Source organism: Sphaerodactylus townsendi, linkage group LG06 (genome assembly GCF_021028975.2).
Source record: "Sphaerodactylus townsendi isolate TG3544 linkage group LG06, MPM_Stown_v2.3, whole genome shotgun sequence".
NCBI lineage: Eukaryota > Metazoa > Chordata > Lepidosauria > Squamata > Sphaerodactylidae > Sphaerodactylus > Sphaerodactylus townsendi.
In genome coordinates this window covers 17,760,861-17,779,901 of record NC_059430.1, presented here as the reverse complement: position 1 = coordinate 17,779,901, position 19,041 = coordinate 17,760,861, and the positions used below count along the sequence as shown (strand labels likewise).

The 19,041-nt window shown below is 46.4% G+C and overlaps 1 protein-coding gene across 1 annotated transcript in view; it reads left to right on the top strand.

The window, feature by feature from the left end:
• PFKFB3 (6-phosphofructo-2-kinase/fructose-2,6-biphosphatase 3) overlaps window positions 1-19,041 on the top strand; it is a 43,741-nt gene that overhangs the window by 23,417 nt on the left and 1,283 nt on the right. The window contains exons 13-18 of the mRNA XM_048501496.1: window positions 105-167; window positions 2,081-2,145; window positions 7,357-7,533; window positions 9,709-9,731; window positions 11,367-11,417; window positions 16,984-19,041. The exon at window positions 16,984-19,041 is cut by the window's right edge and continues 1,283 nt beyond it. Of these exons, the coding sequence (XP_048357453.1) occupies window positions 105-167; window positions 2,081-2,145; window positions 7,357-7,533; window positions 9,709-9,731; window positions 11,367-11,417; window positions 16,984-16,990 (386 nt within the window). The 3' untranslated portion in view covers window positions 16,991-19,041. The remainder of the gene's footprint in view (window positions 1-104; window positions 168-2,080; window positions 2,146-7,356; window positions 7,534-9,708; window positions 9,732-11,366; window positions 11,418-16,983) is intronic.

Below are 19,041 nucleotides of genomic sequence, written 5' to 3'. Positions count from 1 at the left end.
TGCCAGATGGCTTTTGCATAGTTTATAACGCCTGCAGAAAACTTCCACTCGTATGCCTTTCAGTGCCCCTCTGACTTACTGTTTTTGGCTGTGCTTCTTTTCAGAGGAGATGCCTTATTTGAAATGTCCTCTCCACACAGTGCTGAAACTGACCCCCGTGGCCTATGGTGAGTGCCTGCAACTTCTTACAGAGCGCAGGGAAAGCAGGATTCCCTGCCCAAGGGGGCGATCCTTGTCCTTGCAAAATGTAAAGTGATGCACATAGGGGCAAAAAATCCAAACTTCACATACACGCTACAAGGGTCAGTGCTATCAGTCACAGACCAGGAAAGGGATTTGGGCGCCTTAGTGGATAGTTCCATGGGAATGTCAACTCAATGCATGGCAGCTGTGAAAAAGGCAAACTCTATGCTGGGGATAGTTAGGAAAGGAGTTGATAATAAAACTGCAAGGATTGTCATGCCCTTATATAAAGCAGTGGTGCGACCGCACTTGGAGTACTGTGTCCAGTTCTGGTCACCACATCTCAAAAAGGATATTGAGGAGATAGAAAAAGTGCAGAGAAGGGCAACAAGGATGATTGAGGGACTGGAGCACCTTCCCTATGAGGAGAGGCTGCAGCGTTTGGGGCTCTTTAGTTTGGAGAGGAGACGTCTGAGGGGGGATATGATTGAAGTCTATAAAATTATGCATGGGGTAGAAAATGTTGACAGAGAGAAATTTTTCTCTCCTTCTCACAATACTAGAACCAGGGGGCATTCATTGAAAGTGCTGGGGGGAAGAATTAGGACTAATAAAAGGAAACACTTCTTCACGCAACGTGTGATTGGTGTTTGGAATATGCTGCCACAGGAGGTGGTGATGGCCACTAACCTGGATAGCTTTAAAAGGGGCTTGGACAGATTTATGGAGGAGAAGTTGATCTCTGGCTACCAATCTTGATCCTTCTTGATCTGAGGTTGCAAATGCCTTAGCAGACCAGGTGCTTGAGAGCAGCAGCAGCAGAAGGCCATTGCTTTCACCTCCTGCATGTGAGCTCCCAAAGGCACCTGGTGGGCCACTGCGAGTAGCAGAGTGCTGGACTAGATGGACTCTGGTCTGATCCAGCAGGCTAGTTCTTATGTTCTTATGTCCTTAAGTCCTGAGACTGTGGAGCAGGCTTTTGTGACTCAGGGGATTTCCCCCACGACTTTGTGGGTACCTCACTCACTCATTTGGCGTCCTGTTGCTTTCCTCAGCAAGAGGGAGGTCGTCTTCAGCTCCCACAAATACCTGCTAGTATGCAGAACATGACAAACTGCAGAATTTCGCTTTCATTGCATCCACCCAGTTAGATGTGGAAAAGGTCAAATTTCTAGTCCTCGTGCTGCATGTTTGTGTGTGAGGGTGCAGATAATATTTAAAAAGGGAAGGCCTGGTTTGCTGTGGCTCTTCCACACTTGCAAATGAGGGGGGGGAGGTGTTTCCTGATTTTTAATCTATTGATTAATCTTTTTAACTGGTTTATCAGCTAAGCTTTGTTTTTTTAAAATAATTTTTATTGTATAATTTGAATATTCCATTTATTAATGCTCTTCTTCATTCGTTTTCAAACAATACATTTTTCCCCTTGCCCCTGTATTTTCTTCATAGTTTTATCAGAGATTATCTGATTATCTGATAAGAGATTATCAAGCAGTAATCTCTTCTCCCATATCTCCTCATTGACTCCAGCTTCTTTCATCCAGTCCGCATATATGACTCCATTGACTCCAGCTTCTTTCATCCAGTCCGCATATATCAGTCCTGAGCCCTTCGGGGGAGGGCGGTTTATAAATATAAATAATGATGATGATTATGATAATAATAATATAGTCCATATCTTCAAAATTTTGTTCTGTTTATCTTGCCACAGTTTTTTTTGTTATTATTTTGAAAATGTCCAGTGTTACTTGTTCCCAGAAATATTCCAACCATTTCTGGATTGTCCATTTTTGCTTTTCTTTCCAGCCTAAAGCTATTGTTGCATGTGCTGCTTTATCAGCTAAGCTTTGTAAGTAATTGTACCGTGTGTTTTGTTTCCTCCCTCCCTGTTAATAAGGTTGCAGAGTTGAATCCATCTTTTTGAACATTGAAGCTGTGAATACCCATCGGGACAAACCGGAGGTGAGAAGAGCCCTTTGGCCATTGGTTTCTTCCTTCCTGAGTAGGACCCTGAGTTTTGAAAAAAACCATGCTAAGATTTGACTAACTCCCGTTGCGAGTAGCATTTCTCCTCGATAGTCGTTCCTAACGCAGAAGGTGGTTGTATCTCCATATACAAAAAAGTGACTTCAGAAAGCTGCTCTCTAACAAACACCCTTGTACCCACCCGCCAACTTGGTTTGCCCCTTCTTGCTTTTTCAGTTTCCCACCCTTTTTTGAAAGCACTTTTTAAGTTGAGGCGGAGAATGTTGGAGCGCACACGAGCAGCGTTATATTCTTGTCAGAAATCAGCCAGCTCGAGCATGGTACAGAGTGGGGCTGGGACGATCTGAGTTCACAGCCTCACTCATCCACGAAACTCGCACTCTGCGTGCCTTACCTTGCAGGGTTGTTGTGAGGATAAAACCCAGGAAGGGAGGCTAGTGTGCCCTGAGATGTCTGGCAGAAGGGCGGAATAAAAATGTGTTCCAGAGAGTGCAAGGACAGCAAACGAAGCGAAGCAGGGAGCAGATCCTGGGGCTTTTTTAGTGTTTTCACGGGGCTACCAATAGAGTTAGAAACTCTGCACTTAGGGATGGAGAGTTGACTTTTTCTGTCACTAAAAGGGCATTTGAGTCTGCAGTGCCCCATGGTCCAACCTTGTTAGCTTTTAGAGCAGGGTTTGGGATTGGGAGACCTCCAAATGGGGAAATCGCTGGGCCACGTGAGAATCTGACTTAGGGCTTGCTTTCTGAATGGCGCCCGCCATAGCCATTCCTATGCCCCGTACAATCTTACCCAAACATTTCTCACCTAGCTAGTGTTTGAGCCTTTGCTCAAAGATGGAAGTTTGTTGTTGCTTTGTGGCAGTATCCATGAATCGTTTCTTTGTGATCCTCTAGCAGAAAGGCACGGAAATAGAACGTGAATTTCCATTTAAATTTTTTAACTTTCTGCTTGTGGCCCACTGTGGTTGGTCGCCCGACGCCTTCTGTGGTGGCCCGTCACCTTCTCCAGTTAGAAAGTTACCCCTTCATGAACCCAGTTGTGACCAACTGGGAATGGAGTAGACCCAGTCCATTGTGTTCCTGAGCTCCCAAAAATGTTCAGTCCTTCATGGAAACTAGACTGTTACTTACTACCCTGTTTCCCCGAATATAAGACATCCCCTAAAAAAAAGACATAGTAGAGGTTTTGCTATGAAGTCACGAGGAAATATAAAGGCATCCCGAAAAGTAAGACACATAGCAAAGTTTTTTGTTTAGGAAGCATGCACCTGTCCGAGATAGAAGACACAGAAAAATAAGACATCCCCTGAAAATAAGACATAGTGCATCTTTGGGAGCAAAAATTAATATAAGACACTGTCTTATATTCGGGGAAACACGGTAGAAGCAGGGCCTACTCGGTGGAGGTCCCACACCTTGGAACGGCCTCTCTACTTTTAAGGTTTCAGAAAGTCAGCAAAGCCTTTTAAAAAATTGTTCAGTGAAGTGGTTGTGACCTGGGAGCGTCACCTAACACTTGGTTTCCTTGCTGCTGAAAAAAAACAAGGATGTGGGTGAATATTAACTGTATTTCCTGTTACAACTGTACCTTTACAAAGAATTTTATGTGGTTTGGTGCTTTGGCATTTGAAAGACGGGTTGTGAACATTTTGGAGGTAAATTTTTATTAGTACTTGCCCAGCTTTACATCACAAAGGACACAAAAAAGATTCACAGAAAGAAACAATGTGCATTTTCCATAAGGACTCCCAGTTTCGTCTGCACTGAGGGCTAGCACTTTAAAAAATCCATTTGCCCTTTAACAACGTAGACAAATTTACTACTAATGACAGTCATGCTTTTCTCTATTGGACCTTGCTTTAACAATCCCTTTACCGTGTTATTATTCAGACCTTCTCTGGAGTATCATTTCCTGTTTAGCATTTTAAGGAAGATAAAGGGAAATTTGAACTAGTTTTGAAGGAGGGTGACAGACAGTCAGTCGGAGATCTGGAAAATAAGCCCAGGGAGGTTATGTTGAAGGGCCTTGTGTCTGTTTAACCTGGAGAAGTGTGTGGGGGAGGCATAGTTGTGCTCTTTCAGCGTCTGAAGGCCTGTCCCAAAGAAATAGGCCAAAAGAACTGTTCTCCATTACTCCAGATGGCAAGGCGCTCTCTAAAGAGTTTGCAGGAGGGTTAGATTTCAGGTGAACGTTAGCAAAAACTTTCTTAACAGTAAGAGCCACCAGTTGCCTTCACCCTTTTGGGAGGTGTCTCAGCTAGGGAAGGCAGTGGACAGTGGGACCTGGGGATCCCCTGCAATTACAAGTGATCTCCAGACTATAGAGATCAGTTTCCCTGGAGAAAATGGCTGCTTTGAAGAGTGGACTCTGTGGCATTTATAACCCACTGAGATGCCTGTCCTCTCCAGTCTCCATCCCCAAAATCTCCAGGAGTCTCCCCACCTGGATCTGGTAGCCCTGTTGCCCTATGCCACTCTGGTGGCCAGGGGGAACAGATATCTCTACTAGAGTGCTCTAGGCTTGGATTTCCCTTGTTGATCAGAGGATGGAATGTCCTCTAAGGTCCCTTCCAGGTTTGATTCTGTAGTGTAATGCGAATGCCAAGGCGAACTGAACTTTGTTTACTTTGGCTGCTGCCTTAGTGCATAGGATCATAAAGCTTCTGCGCTATTTTTTTTGTGAGTACGCCAGGTGATAGCCTATTGCTGAATTTACCTTGCAGAATGGATGCTGCAGGTGTGTTTTTCTTTTGACCTGCCAGAGGGTAAATTGTGAAGCTAAGGTTTTATTGCTGTACTGATGCTTAAGGCCATAGTAGATGTGATTGAGGTAGGGCTGCCAACCTCCAGGTGGGACCCAGAGATTTTCTGGAGTTATGAGTGAAGACTACAGCGATAGATCCCCGGAGAAAATGGCTGCTCTGGAGGGGGGGCTCTGGGTGGGGCATTACACCTTGCTGAGCTCCCTTCCCTCAACAAACCTCATCTTCTCCAGGCTGTACCCCAAAATCTCCAGAAATTTCCCAACTCAACAGCCCTAGATTGAGGATTGGCCAATGCACATGTCCCCTTATTTAGCTCTAAAGAAAGGGTGGTGTCCAGTTTCTCTTTGTCTTGCACAAAACACAGAACAGGGGGCATTCATTGAAAATGCTGGGGGGAAGAATTAGGACTAATAAAAGGAAACACTTCTTCACGCAACGTGTGATTGGTGTTTGGAATATGCTGCCACAGGAGGTGGTGATGGCCACTAACCTGGATAGCTTTAAAAGGGGCTTGGACAGATTTATGGAGGAGAAGTCAATCTATGGCTACCAATCTTGATCCTCCTTGATCTCAGATTGCAAATGCCTTAGCAGACCAGGTGCTCGGGAGCAGCAGCAGCAGCAGAAGGCCATTGCTTTCACCTCCTGCACGTGAGCTCCCAAAGGCACCTGGTGGGCCACTGCGAGTAGCAGAATGCTGGACTAGATGGACTCTGGTCTGATCCAGCAGGCTAGTTCTTATGTTCTTAAAACTGCATTAGTGAGTTAACAGGAGCTAAACTTTGTCCCCAACTTTCTCTCCAGAGCCTTTTCAATTTTTTCCTTCCCTCTCTGCTCACCTCCTGAATCAGCGCTATGAGCGAAATCCTTAAATTAACAGAAGGCAGTTAAGGGTAAAGGTGGTGATTTGGGTAAACCTGAACCTCCCCCACCCCCGCAACAAAAACCCATATTGGCTTTTTTGCATTTTTAATATACTCATTAAAAACCAAGTGTATTTGGAAGAGCCGAATTCACCTGGTGCCGGAAAAGATGAATAATATTTGACTTTTTTTTCAATTCCCCCTTCCCTCAGCCGCTAAGAGCAAGCTCAGTGCAGCATGGAGTTCTCTCCCCCACTGATGCTTTCCAAGCTATCTGGGGTTTGGGAAACACTGGCGGGGGCAGTTCTCCCCGCAGGTTAGAGAACTGAAAAATTTGGGTGGGTTTAATCTGAAATTTTTCAATAACAGCCGAATAAATGGGTATCGGCTTTATTCGGCTTTATTCGGCTTTACCGAAACTTGGGTTAAAGAAACCCAAACCTGAAATTTGCCAAGGACAAGATGTTGTGCCCCCCCTCGCCCCGCAGTGAAGGGCCCTGTTGTCAGTTCCCCTCACGCACTCCCTCTGTTTTGATGATAAAAGTAAAAAAAAAAAGACTGTCAGATTGCTTCAGATGTGGTTAGAGGTAAACTTGGGGATTCTCCCATGATGCATTTAGTCTTGTCTGCAAAAAGAAAATGGCCTCTGGAGTGTGTATGTGCAAATAAATTGCTGGAATCATAATATTAGCTAATTCTGTCCAGTATAGCACCTTCTGTCCAATAGATTCATAAGATTTCCAGCGCATAAGCTATTGAGAGTCAACGCTGCCTTCTTAGATGTACAAGTAGTCATGGAGATCCTTGAGCCCTTTCATCCCAGTCAGAAGGTGGGAAGGGGGTTTCAAAGAAGGGAGTCTCTCCTCCCATAGCTGAATAGGGACATAGGATTGTCTCTCTATAGTTGCTAATTTTCTGCTCCTTAAGCATTTCTGCCCTGCTCTAATCACAAGCAGTCTGTCTAGTCTAGCAACCTGGTCTCCCCCAGTTGCCAAACAGTTCTTTGCATCCTGACTCCACTCTTTGCTCCCTTCCCGCCTCTGACTCTAGGGTTGCCAACCTCCAGATGGCACCTGGAGATGTCCTAAAATTACAACTGATCTCCAGATTACGGAGAACAGTTCCTCTGGAGAAAATGGCTGCTTTAGAGGGTGAACTCGTAGACACTGGTGAGGTTCCACCCCAAGCCCCACCCTCCCTAGGCTCCACCCCCCAAATCTCCAGCCATTTCCCAGTCCAGAAGTGGTTGACCCTATCCGATTGGGGTGTAAGGGCCCAGGGATCTCCATTCCGATTTTGACTCTCCAAAGCTTAAAGCTCGGAAATCGTCTTGCTCCTGGACTCAAAAACTTACTCTGCTATTGCAGACCAACTCTTCTTGAGATACGTCCCCCACCTTCTTAACCTTCACACTGTGTGCGCGTGCGTGTGTGTTTGGCAAACTGATTAACCCAACATGTGTTTTAGAAGGAAGCACACGAGAAACTTGCTTTTTTTTCATAACTATCACCTTCTTCCTCTTTTGTTTTTTTTATCTTTTGTCTTACTCAAATGTAGGATGCAAAGAAGGGGCCTAACACCCTCATGCGCCGCAATAGCGTCACCCCTCTAGCGAGCCCCGAGCCCACCAAAAAGCCGCGCATCAACAGCTTTGAGGAGCATGTGGCTGCCGCCGCTTCAGCTGCTCACCCCGTCTGTATGCCCCAGGAGGTGCCCGTGCAGCTACCTGGACAAGTTGGTTACCTTCTTTCATTGATTTGTTTTTGTTTGTCTCCGTGTGGTGGTGGTAGTGGAGGCCACGCCGTGGCTCTTGTCCAAGCGCGTCTGTGTCTTTTCCCATTGTTTTCTGACCATCTTAATTGCCGAATGGTGGTACTTCTCTGAGATCATCTCCAGCGCCGGCTTTCACTCCCGTCCTTTTGTGTGTTTGAAAGAGCTGGGCTTGAATGGATGTGCTTTTTTGGGGGGAGAGGTGTGTGTGTGTGTGTTGCAAGTTTGTGTGAAAGCATGCGGCTTCATGTTGGAATAATGGGGCACATGTGTGCGCCGTCAAGACACCTCATTCCTTATGACCCTGGGCGGTTTTCAAGGCAAGAGACATTCGGAGGTGATTTGCCATTGCCTGTCTTCATGAACTGAGAGAATTCTGAAAGAACTGTGACTGACCCAAGGTCAACCAGCAATTTTCATGTGGAGGAGCGGGGAATCAAACTGGTTCTCCAGATTAGAGTCCACTACTCTTAACTGCTACACCACACTGGCTTGTATCCAGAGGTGGGATCCAGCAGGTTCTCACAGGTTCCCTAGAGTAGGTTATTAATTATTTGTGTGTGCCGAGAGGGGGTTACTAATTGGTGATTTTGCCACATGATTTTTGCCTTAGTTACGCCCCTCCTCTCAGCAGTAGCGCGCAGAACTTGAAGCAGTCTAGCACATGGGTCTGCAACCTGCGGCTCTCCAGATGTTCATGGACTACAATTCCCATCAGCCCCTGCCAGCCTGGCAATTGGTCAGGCTGGCAGGGGCTGATGGGATTTGTAGTCCATGAACATCTGGAGAGCCGCAGGTTGCAGACCTCTGGTCTAGCAGGAGGTGCACCGGCATGCATGGCAGCCTGCACCTGCGTGCATTCGTTTCCCACCTGAGGACCGGCGCAGCGGCTACATCCTTGTCACAGCCCCGCCCAGGAATGCCCCGCCCCCGGAATGCCCGCCCACACCCACATTGTGCCCTGCCCAGCCCCATTGGCGCTACGCTACTATTTGAATCCCACCACCATGGGAACCTGTTACTAAAATTTTTGGATCCCACCACTGCTTGTATCCCTTCAAGCCCTTGATACAAACTAATGTAGGAATGAGACACTGGTTTACCTTCCCATCCAAGATTTCCTTTGGTTGGGCCATTCCGCTCCTTTCTATATCTTAATGCTCCTTTTCAAAATCTTAATATATAAGATTTTGCTTTCAAAAGAATCTTCTTTTAAAAATTTTCAAAACAGTTAATTTCTGCATCTAAGGCTCTGAGTCAACTCTGAGAAGCTTGGTACTTGTATCATTTTGGTCAGTGAAGCTTGCGTAGGAGAATGTTATGGATCGATCAGAACCTTTCTATGAAGGCTTTGTTGACATAACGGGAATTGGACAAAAGGATGCTCTTGTGTAGCGTGTCAGTGTATCCACATTTTCCCTACTGGGGCAGAGCAAGATACTCCTTGGACATTTCATTTTGGAAAAAAAATGGAGCAGGGAAGGAAAGCTTGCATTCTCCCTGTGACCCAATCCAAATTGGCCTTCACGTGCCTGAGATTCAGAAGAGCATGGTTGGTGGTGCAAAATATGTAAAAATATATTTCATCGCTCAGTTAACATTTCCTATGTGTTTTGCCCAAAAGACCTTCCTCGGGAGGAATCCATTTTCAAAGAATACTATAAGATCAGTGGTTACTCCCGTCTCGTGAATCTGGCTTGCTGCCTTTTCTCTGCTTAAGACTGTGGCACTATAGCCATATCTATGTTGTAGCCATAGAGTCCACTTTCCAGAGTGCCATTTTCAGTATACGATGATCTTATACTGAAAATGGCACTCTGGAAAGTGGACTCTATGGCATCAAACCCCATTGAAATCCCTCCCCTCCCCAAACCCAGCCCTCCCCAGGCTCCACCCTCAAAATATCCAGGTGTTTCTCAATCCGGAGCTGGCAACCCTAGGTTAGGCCCTGTAATGCTGAAATCGTGGCAGTGGCTTTCTGAGTGGGCGCGGCAGTCGCATCCTTTTTGCTCCTCCTTGCAAACCAATTTAGCTCTTTGTGTGAACTTTCTGTTGCTCCTTGGTCCCCTTTTGCTTTGCGCCTCATTACTGATTTCTTTTTTTCCATTTCTTTCCCTTTTCTCTCTGTCTCTTTTACAGCCTTTCCTTGGCAAGGCCTGCCTGTAAGTATCTTCTCAGGAGGCGACTCCTTTCTTTATTGCCTGGCGGGCCTGGTTTTCTTTTCTTGCCGTGAGCACTTTTGAGTTTTCCCCTGGCAAGCTCCCTGTCTCGTGAATCTGGGTTGCTGCCTTTTCTCTGCTTAAGACTGTGGCCCTGTAGCCATATCTATGTGGTATCCTGGAAATAACAGATCAGGAGGGGTATTAAATGACACAAAACTGTTCCCTGCTAGCATGCGCTGGTTCATAACCCGAATCAAAAAATGAATGAGTGCAGCAGTCGTAAACAGAGGTGGGATCCAGCAGGTCCTCACAGGTTCCTGAGAGTAGGTTACTAATTATTTGTGTGTGCCGAGAGGGGGTTACTAATGGGTGATTTTGCCACGTGATTTTTGCCTTAGTTACGCCCCTCCTCTCAGCAGTAGCACGCAGAACTTGAAGCAGTCTAGCAGGAGGTGCACCGACGTGTGTGGCAGCCTGTGCCTGCGTGAATTCGTTTCCCGCCCAAGGATCGGCCCAGCGGCTGCGTCCTTGCCACTGCCCCGCCCAGGAATGCCCTGTCCCCAGAATGCCCGGCCACACCCCCGTTGTGTCCCGCCCAGCCCCATTGGCGCTACGCCACAGTTTGAATCCCACCACCATGGGAACTGTTACTAAATTTTTTGGATCCCACCACTGGTCGTAAACTATATGCAATCCCACTACATCTGTTGCACTCTGGCTGTCTTATATAAATAAAGATATTATGCATATATCCTTCTATTTGTGTTGTGTTTATACACACACACATACATACACCCCCCCATTATATTTACATTATTTTATATTTATTTTATATTTGCTTCATCCCCACATTCAAGTGCACGTAACAATCTTTCTCAATTTTTTGTTGCACCCGGGTGCAACAAAAAATTGATTGTTACGTGCACTTGAATGTGGGGATGAAGCAAATATAAAATAATGTAAATATAATGGTGTGTGTGTGTGTATATATATAAACAACACAAATGGAAGGATATATGCATAATATCTTTATCACTGAGCCCCAAGCCCCTTCCTCCGTGCAGGCCAGCTTTTGAAAGAGTTATTATTTATTATTTTATTTATTGATTTATTATTGAAACAGATAGCCATCCCTCCCGATTTCCCCTTTCCCCCTATCTACAGCCTGTGTGAAACAGTGGTTCAAGTGTCAAATTAGGATTAGGAGAGTGAAGTTTCAAATCTCCAACTGGCCACAAAGCTCACTGGCTGATTTTGGGGCAGCCGTTCTTTTTCAGCCCAACCTACCTTGCAGAATTGTTGTGAGGATAAAATGGAGAAGAAGGGAGGGAGGGGACCGAACGTGCCACCACGAGCCCCTTGGGAAGAAGGACTGGATGAAAACCCACTGTATTTTACTGGTCGAGATAGACCAATTGCCTGCCTTTTGGGATCAAAGCAGCTCCACCCACAATTCAGGCGAGGAGCTTGTGCTTTGAATCCCACTGGTCCCCTTGTCTTGCGGGGAGCCCCGATTCTGTGTGGTCCTTACAGGTCACTCTGTTGCAAACTTTCTTCATTCACCGCCTTTTATTTTCTCTCTCTCTCTCTCTCTCCCCTCCCCGTTCCCCCCCACCTCACTTTCTGTGCTGAAAGACGGCCAGTTTGTCACTTTTTCAAATTTTTTGCTTTGCTCATATTTCCCAGGTAAAACAGTTTGCCGCTGCGTGTTGTGGTTTCCCTACCCTAGTCTGATCTCACCGGAACAGTGCCTGCTCAGGACAATTTCTGGTGTTTGTGTGTGCAGAGAGAATGTGTGTATACTTTGGTTTGTGCTAGTGCATTTTCCTTCCCACTGGGATTTCTTGGCGTGTTCCTTCATAATTTTGTACTAACCCTCTAGCTGCATCTTAAAGGCTTTGCCCCTTCCTGGAAATATTTTTTGTGCTAGCAAACTGTCTGTGCTGCTTGCTATCCCGAGATTCTGTGCATTTTTCTGGCTTCTCTGGCGATTGTTCCCATTTTTCCCATTTTTCCCATTCATTCATTATTTCGATTTTTATACCGCCCTATCCCGAAAGGGCTTAAGCTTATCTTTGCAACTTCAATGGCTGCAAAATTAGATTAGGGGCAATGTTTATCTTTTAGGGCAGCAACATTTTGCTGGGTGACAAGCATGTAGAGTTGCACAGAATGGTTCAGTTATGCTGGTCTGTGTGTCCCACAGTAGAATGAAGTGGGGAGGATGGATTGAAATCATCAAGGTGCAAATTGGGGCGGGGGGCATTTTTGCTTCTTCCCTGTATATGGAAAAATTCCCTACAAGGAGAGAAAGCTAGCGTGCTCCAGTGCATTCCTTGTTGTGCTAGCTTTCTGCTTAGGGTGACCTTTTTCAGAGAGGGAAACCATACAAAAAGTTGTCTTACACACACAGCGTGAAGTGGGGGCCGTTGGTTCTACCACTCATTCTGCTGGGTGGGAGGAGGCATGCCTGCGGTAAGGTGATCCAAACTCACAGCTGTGAAGGAACTTCAAAATGTGCAGTGCTTTTCCTCATATGCTGTCATATGCACCCATGAGCAAATGTATCCATTCTCACTACACAGGTGTCTAGGTCCTTGGACAGTGGCGTAGGAGGTTAAGAGCTCGTGTATCTAATCTGGAGGAACCGGGTTTGATTCCCAGCTCTGCCGCCTGAGCTGTGGAGGCTTATCTGGGGAATTCAGATTAGCCTGTGCACTCCCACACACGCCAGCTGGGTGACCTTGGGCTAGTCACAGCTTCTTGGAGCTCTCTCAGCCCCACCTACCTCACAGGGTGTTTGTTGTGAGGGGGGAAGGGCAAGGAGATTGTCAGCCCCTTTGAGTGTCCTGCAGGAGAGAAAGGGGGGATATAAATCCAAACTCTTCTTCTTTCCCCAGCTCTGCTATTTGCGATACTTTAGTTCAGGGGTAGGGAACCTGCAGCTCGAGAGCCGCATGCGGCTCTTCTGCCCTTGCACTGTGGCTCCACGAGCCGAGCCACCGGCTTCATCCTTGCCCGCCCTGCAGGCAGCAGGGCGGGCGCACCAACTGCCCGCGGCCAGGTGGGCCGCTCCGCGGGCTTCCCCTCTCGCCCGCCCCGTTTGAGCAGGGTGGGCGCTTTCCTGGCGGCCGGCAAGGCCGAGCCGCTGGCCCCATCCTTGCCCGCCCTGCAGGCAGCAGGGCAGACACATCCATGCGCTTCTCAGAATGAGCGGAGTAAAAGGTAAAAAAAACCCAATATATATAGTGTTATCTTTATTTTAAATGTCAAAAATTATTTGCGGCTCCAAGTGTTTTCTTTTCCCATGGAAAACGGGTCCAAATGGCTCTTTGAGTGTTAAAGGTTCCCTACCCCTGCTTTAGTTGAAGATGCCAAAATCTAAACTAGGGACCTTCAGATAGAAGTCACTGGGGGGCGGGGGGGGGGTTTGGATTTATATCCCCCCTTTCTTTCCTGTAAGGAGACTCAAAGGGGCTTACAGTCTCCTTTCCCTTCCCCCCACCCCCTCACAACAAACACCCTGTGAGGTAGGTGGGACTGAGAGTGACTAACCCAAGGTCATCCAGCCGGCATGTGTTGGGAGTGCACAAACTAATCTGGTTCACTAGATAAGCCTCCACAGTTCAAGTGGCAGCAGGGAATCAAACCCGGTTCTCCAGATTAGAGTGCCCCTGCTCTTACCTACCATGCCACGCTGGCTCTCTCTAGTGCTCTTGAACTATGATTATCAGTATATTTGATCCCCTAGAACTGGATTTTTACCAAACAAAGCTTTTATTGGCATTTAAATGACAAAAGGGTTAAAATGTAATGGGACCACTGCCACAAATAAAGTAAAATTGGGTATGAACACTCCAAAACCCACCGTTGAAATATGCAACATTCCATTCATAGTTTCTATGTATAAACCAGCGGTTCTCAACCTGTGGGTTGCAGCATCTTTGGGGGTTGAACGACCCTTTCCCAGGGGTCACCTAAGACTCTCTGAATCAATGTTCTCCATCTGTAAAATGGATAAATGTTAGGGTTGGGGGTCACCACAACATGAGGAACTGTATTGAAGGGTCGTGGCATTTGGAAGGTTGAGAACCACTGGTATAAACCTTCCGACCAATTCAGTTATTCTTGGATCTAGTTAGTCATAAGAGAGCTTTTAAAATCAACAAGACAACCATTCCTTTCCACAAAGTCGCGGATCAATACAGCTCAAATGTCACAATAAAAAGAACAATATAAAAGAACCGGGGTAACAGATTCTACCTCAGATTGCCCAAATGGGCAGGCTCTACTCAGAAATGGGATTTTATGATCTCCCATAGAAGAAGGCAGAGGGTGATGCATTAAATCTAGCAAGCATGCATGCCCTTCGTTGATGTGGGACAGTTAGCCGTGAGAAGGATGGTGCTAAGGAACTAGATCTGTGAACTAGACCCTTATTCTTTGAAAACCGAAGCTATACCACGTGCAGACTGGAATGGCTTTTTAGAATGTGAGTTGGGGTTCAAAGTAAATCTGGAGGTGATACAACAGACCAGTAGGCCTGCAGAGCAGGGTTTCAGAGCCGTTGGCCTAAAGTTCTATGGATTCGTTTGCTTATCCTCGAAGCTGACGGCTGTTGTTGATCTGAGCCGTAGTTTTCCCAGCGTTTGGAAGGCTGGGAAAAAAAGCCGATCCTGACTTGATAGGTTGGTTCCCTTGAAGGAGAAAAACAACCTTTATCTGCAATACCTTCTCAGTTGGGCGTGGGCGGGTGAAGTGCCGTAGAGTCGCAGCTGGCGGCTCTGGAGGATTTTCAAGGCAAGAGGTGTTTAGAGATGGTTTGCGATTGCCTTCTTCTGTGTAGCATACCTGGACTTCCTTAGTGGTCCTCCATTCAAGTGCTAACCTGGACCAGCCCACTTAGCTTAGGTCTGATGAGGTTGGAATAGCCTGGGACATCCAGGTCTGGACACCTATTCAGTTACCAGTATACAATTTGAACAGACTGGAGCTGGACAGTGCTAGTCCATAACTGTAGCATCTGTTCCCCAAAACACAGAGCCTGCTCCCCAAAATGCACGCCCTTTATCCTAACCCCATTTCTCCTTCAGCAGTGTTCTAACTACCTCAATGGTCTTTTCCTGCAACCTGACCCAAACAAGTCAGGTTGTGTCCGATAGCTGTGTCACCAGCTGTCCCAAGCAGTGAAAGAACCATTTTTAGCTGAAGCAAACTGAAGTTTGTTGTCAAGTCTCCCAGCTGTATCTTGCTTCCTCAGCCACCTGCCAGAGAATCCTAGCCCGCTATTGGGTCTGGACCCCAGTTTTGAGAACCTGCTGATATATCCAATCCAATCCAAAAACCTTTGTTAGACATAAAACCAGAAGTACCATACATTCCAAGTACAATAACAGGATCATTGTTACACATCATGTAGAACACGGATTAAAAAATGTGGCAACTGCTTCATAGATTTCTACATGAGGGCTGTTCAATAGCTTAGACATTTTTAGTTTGTCTGAGAAAAACATAAATTCTAGAGGTAGTAAAGCTCCCAGATCAGTTCTAATATCATACCTCGAACAGTAAAGCAGGATATGAGGGATTGAGTCCATAGTGTTGGGACAGTACCGACAACATCGCTCACTTCGTGGGATGTTAAGGAAACGACCTTGAAGATCGACAGAGGGGAATGAGATGCACCTTGCTCTGGTCATGACCCATCTGCACTTATAGTTGACAAGCTGTTCTAAATATACAGCAGGGCTAGATTTCTGGGGTGTGATTCCAAAGTATAGAGGGGAACAGGAGCTTTGTGCAGCACACAGGAGAGATTGGTATTCCTGGTCATACAGTCTGGTCTTTAGATGATGGTAAATTTCCATGGTGGTAAGCATATGAAGAGACTCCCATGAGAAACCCAAGGAGAAGATTTTTTTTCAATATGGAGCCACCACTTCGAAAGCTGCAGCTCCCTCATTTGTAGCAGAGATAAGCTTTTCGAATCTGTGCAGAAGCAGAGATGCAGCCAAAACTTAAATGTTACAGCCCATGCCCTAGTTTCCTAGTAGATGTTGCCCTGATTCCAAAGCACACCACAAGGGACACAATGTGGGGCGCCAAATATCTTGTATAGGAAGTTTGATTGGATGCGCTCCAGGTTCTTGTGCCAAGCTTGGATCCAGACAGGGATACCATACAATAGGTACTGGACCACCTTGGCATTAAACACCTTCAGTGCTGCTGGAATAAACCTCCCACAATGGACGTTAAAACATTTCAGAACTGCAGCGGACAGATTCTTGAAACCTTTAATAGCTTTATCCCTATGAGTGGTCCAGCTTAACTTATGATGAAATGTTATCCCAAGGTATTTGAACAATTTGACTTGCTCTATGTCAACTCCTTGGATGGACCATCTCATGGGTCTAAAGATGTTAGAAAAGACCTCTATTTTAGATTTCACAGGGTTAATAACCAGCCTATTGTTTCGACAATACTCTTCGCATTTGATCAGGGAGTTTTTGAGACCTAACCTTGTTCTTGATAGCAAGACTGCATCATCGGCATAAAGGAGGATGGACAAAGGAACACCGTTCAGATAAGGACAATGAGGGTTGGAGTTATTCAAAATGGGGGCAAGATCGTACAAAAAAAAGGTTAAATAATACAGGTGCCAACACACAACCCTGTTTTACCCCCTTTGAGACCAATATTTTGGGTGACAGAGGACCTGATGATGAACACCTTATCTGACAGGTGGGATTACTGTATAGAGACCTAATTAGTAAAAGAAGCCTGGGTTCTATAGCAAGCTTCTGTAATTTAAGCCATAGCAGTGATCTATCTACGGAGTCAAACGCTCCCTTTAGATCAATGAATACTACATATAGGCTGGTTTTTCCTCTGTGGAGGCATTTGGTTGCCAGAGCTTTCAGTGATATATCCATTTCTGTACTCCGGTAGCATTGATGAAAGTGGCGGGAAGTAAGAAAAGGCTGCTCGGGTGGGAAGGAGCTCATCTGATTGGAAAAACCTTCAGAACTCAGTCCGAGCTAGGAGGCAAAGTTGCATGATTGTGAACAATTTGCTCATGGTTTGCGCTCAGACCAACTGCCTTGAACAACGGGGTCATTGTGGACTTTCTCTCCTGCCCGCCCCCCTGGGAATGTTTCCACGGTGCATGCAAAGGATCTCTTGCTTCTCTTTTTTGGGGTCGTTTTTCCCCAAACCTACATCCACTCACCATTTTTTTCTTTTTCCTTGACAGAACCTGAGCATTTCCCACGATCAGTCCTGAATTTCTCCAGGCGATGGCTGGCGAAGCCTCCCAAGGAAAGGCCGGCTCCGTTCGTGTTGCCCATCTCTGCATCTCTGGTCCTTCTCCACTCAACTTGAGGGTCAACTTTTCGTTGTCGTCGTTGACTGTCTTCAAAGCTCATCATCTGCTCCCTTGGACCTTGAATTGAACGGAAGGAGGGGAAAGGAAGCCTTTGGGGGGGGGGGGGGGTATGTGAAAGAAAACATCTTGCTAGATTATAAATGTGGATCCAACATCTGATCTTTAGGCTTAATTACTTTTGGGTTTTATTTGAGGCTTAATAGACCTCAGCGAGCCAGAGAGACTTTTTCTTTGCACATCGGATGTCCTAAGTTGCAGTGGAAGGGGAGGTTATTTGTCAAGCGACGCCATTGCCTTGCGGAGGTGGGGGGAGGCCGTCTGTTTCTCTTGCCAGGATGATAGTGCGGTGCGGGACATGGGAAATTAAGTTAGAAAGGAGTATGAAATAAGTGCATTGTGATGCTGAGAAATTTGATCTCGCCTGTTTGCATTGCCCACGATCCTGACCCTTGAAAATTAGGGCCCATTTCTAAATCCTAGGGGGAAAAAAAATTCTGTATTGATTTAAAATAATACTACAGTTGTATCACACACTCTTGAGCCTTAAGGGAACGCATATGGAGTCACGTCACCTTGCGTTGGCCTGAGATTCCCACTCCCCACAGCTGGTTTTGAGACCACATGGTGAATTGTGACAGACACCTTTCTTGCAGTTTGGTAGAGGGAGTGATGGAGGCCGGACCTGGCCGGGAGTTTGTGCTTTTGATTGAACCAGGAATGGGGAAGTGCAGACCCCCATCGAACACACCTGAGCTGCATGTGGTTTTAAATTATCTCCCTACCGGCTGACCCCTTTGATTCCTTCAAGCTCCCACCCTGGCAGGATCTAGTGTAATAAATCAACTTTTAGGTGTGTGACTAACACTTTTCTGATCACCCACTGAGGGCTAATCGTTTTGCGTGTGGTCACGTGAGGGGTTTTTTTTCCCCCCATCTGAGCTGAGGGGAGGGCTTAGAGCAGTAAATCGTCCAGATCACATCCTCGCGTGCCACAGAAAACAGGTCGTTAAAGCGGCACGCCTCTTGACAGTGGCTTGCTGCGAGTACTTTTTGCGTGTAGGTGGCAGAGTATTTTACCTCAGTAACCAGGACACAGTCACGTTGGGTGAACACACTGTGCAAGTTTGCACAGTGCTGATTGCTAGCCTCATGTCTACCAGGGATAAGTTGGGAAAGTTTGAAGAAGCGGTGGACAAGCTAGATAGACATATCGAGGACGTGTTAATGGCCAGTTTCTATGTTGCGAAGTCTTTTGTGTCCCCTCCCCCTCTGCTATGGGTACACAGCAATTGGAGGGCGGCCAACCTGAAATGGTCCCAAAGAGTTGCTGTTTACACTGTTGGCAATTCTTGTGAGTAAATCCCTCATCCCTTTGCACCCATGATCCCAATACAAATTCGGCCGCCCCAAGCCCAGGAATTCACTCTGGACTCACAGAGAACATATGAAATGGCCAGATGCCTTCAGTTTTTACTGGTTTGTTGGTAGACAAATAGCATGAATTGGCCGTGTGGCCAATACAAGACGCCCCAGAACTGTTTCTTTTGCAGTTTGCGTGGCGTGTGTTGCTTTGGATGACAACTTCCTGTCTTTCTTCTGAGCTGATGCAAGAGAGGCTTGCGTGCTGTAAACAAACATATTTTCTCCCCAAACTCCTTTCTTGTTGTGCCATCTAGGTGGGAGTGGAAGCTTGCAGGCTGTGAAGGGTAGCTGTTTTTTTTTTTCCCTTGGGGCATAGGGGTGTTCTGTTGAGGTTTCTTCTACACCAGAATTTGGAGTTTGCCCTGTGTCTGTCCTCCTTCCGAAATGTTTCTCATTTGTTGGGTTGTGGGGGAGGGTGGTGGTTGGATCTGCCACTGACTTTCAAGCGGTCCTAATGTTAAACTGGGAAGAAAACCCTGAAATGTTCTATCACCTCTCATTTTT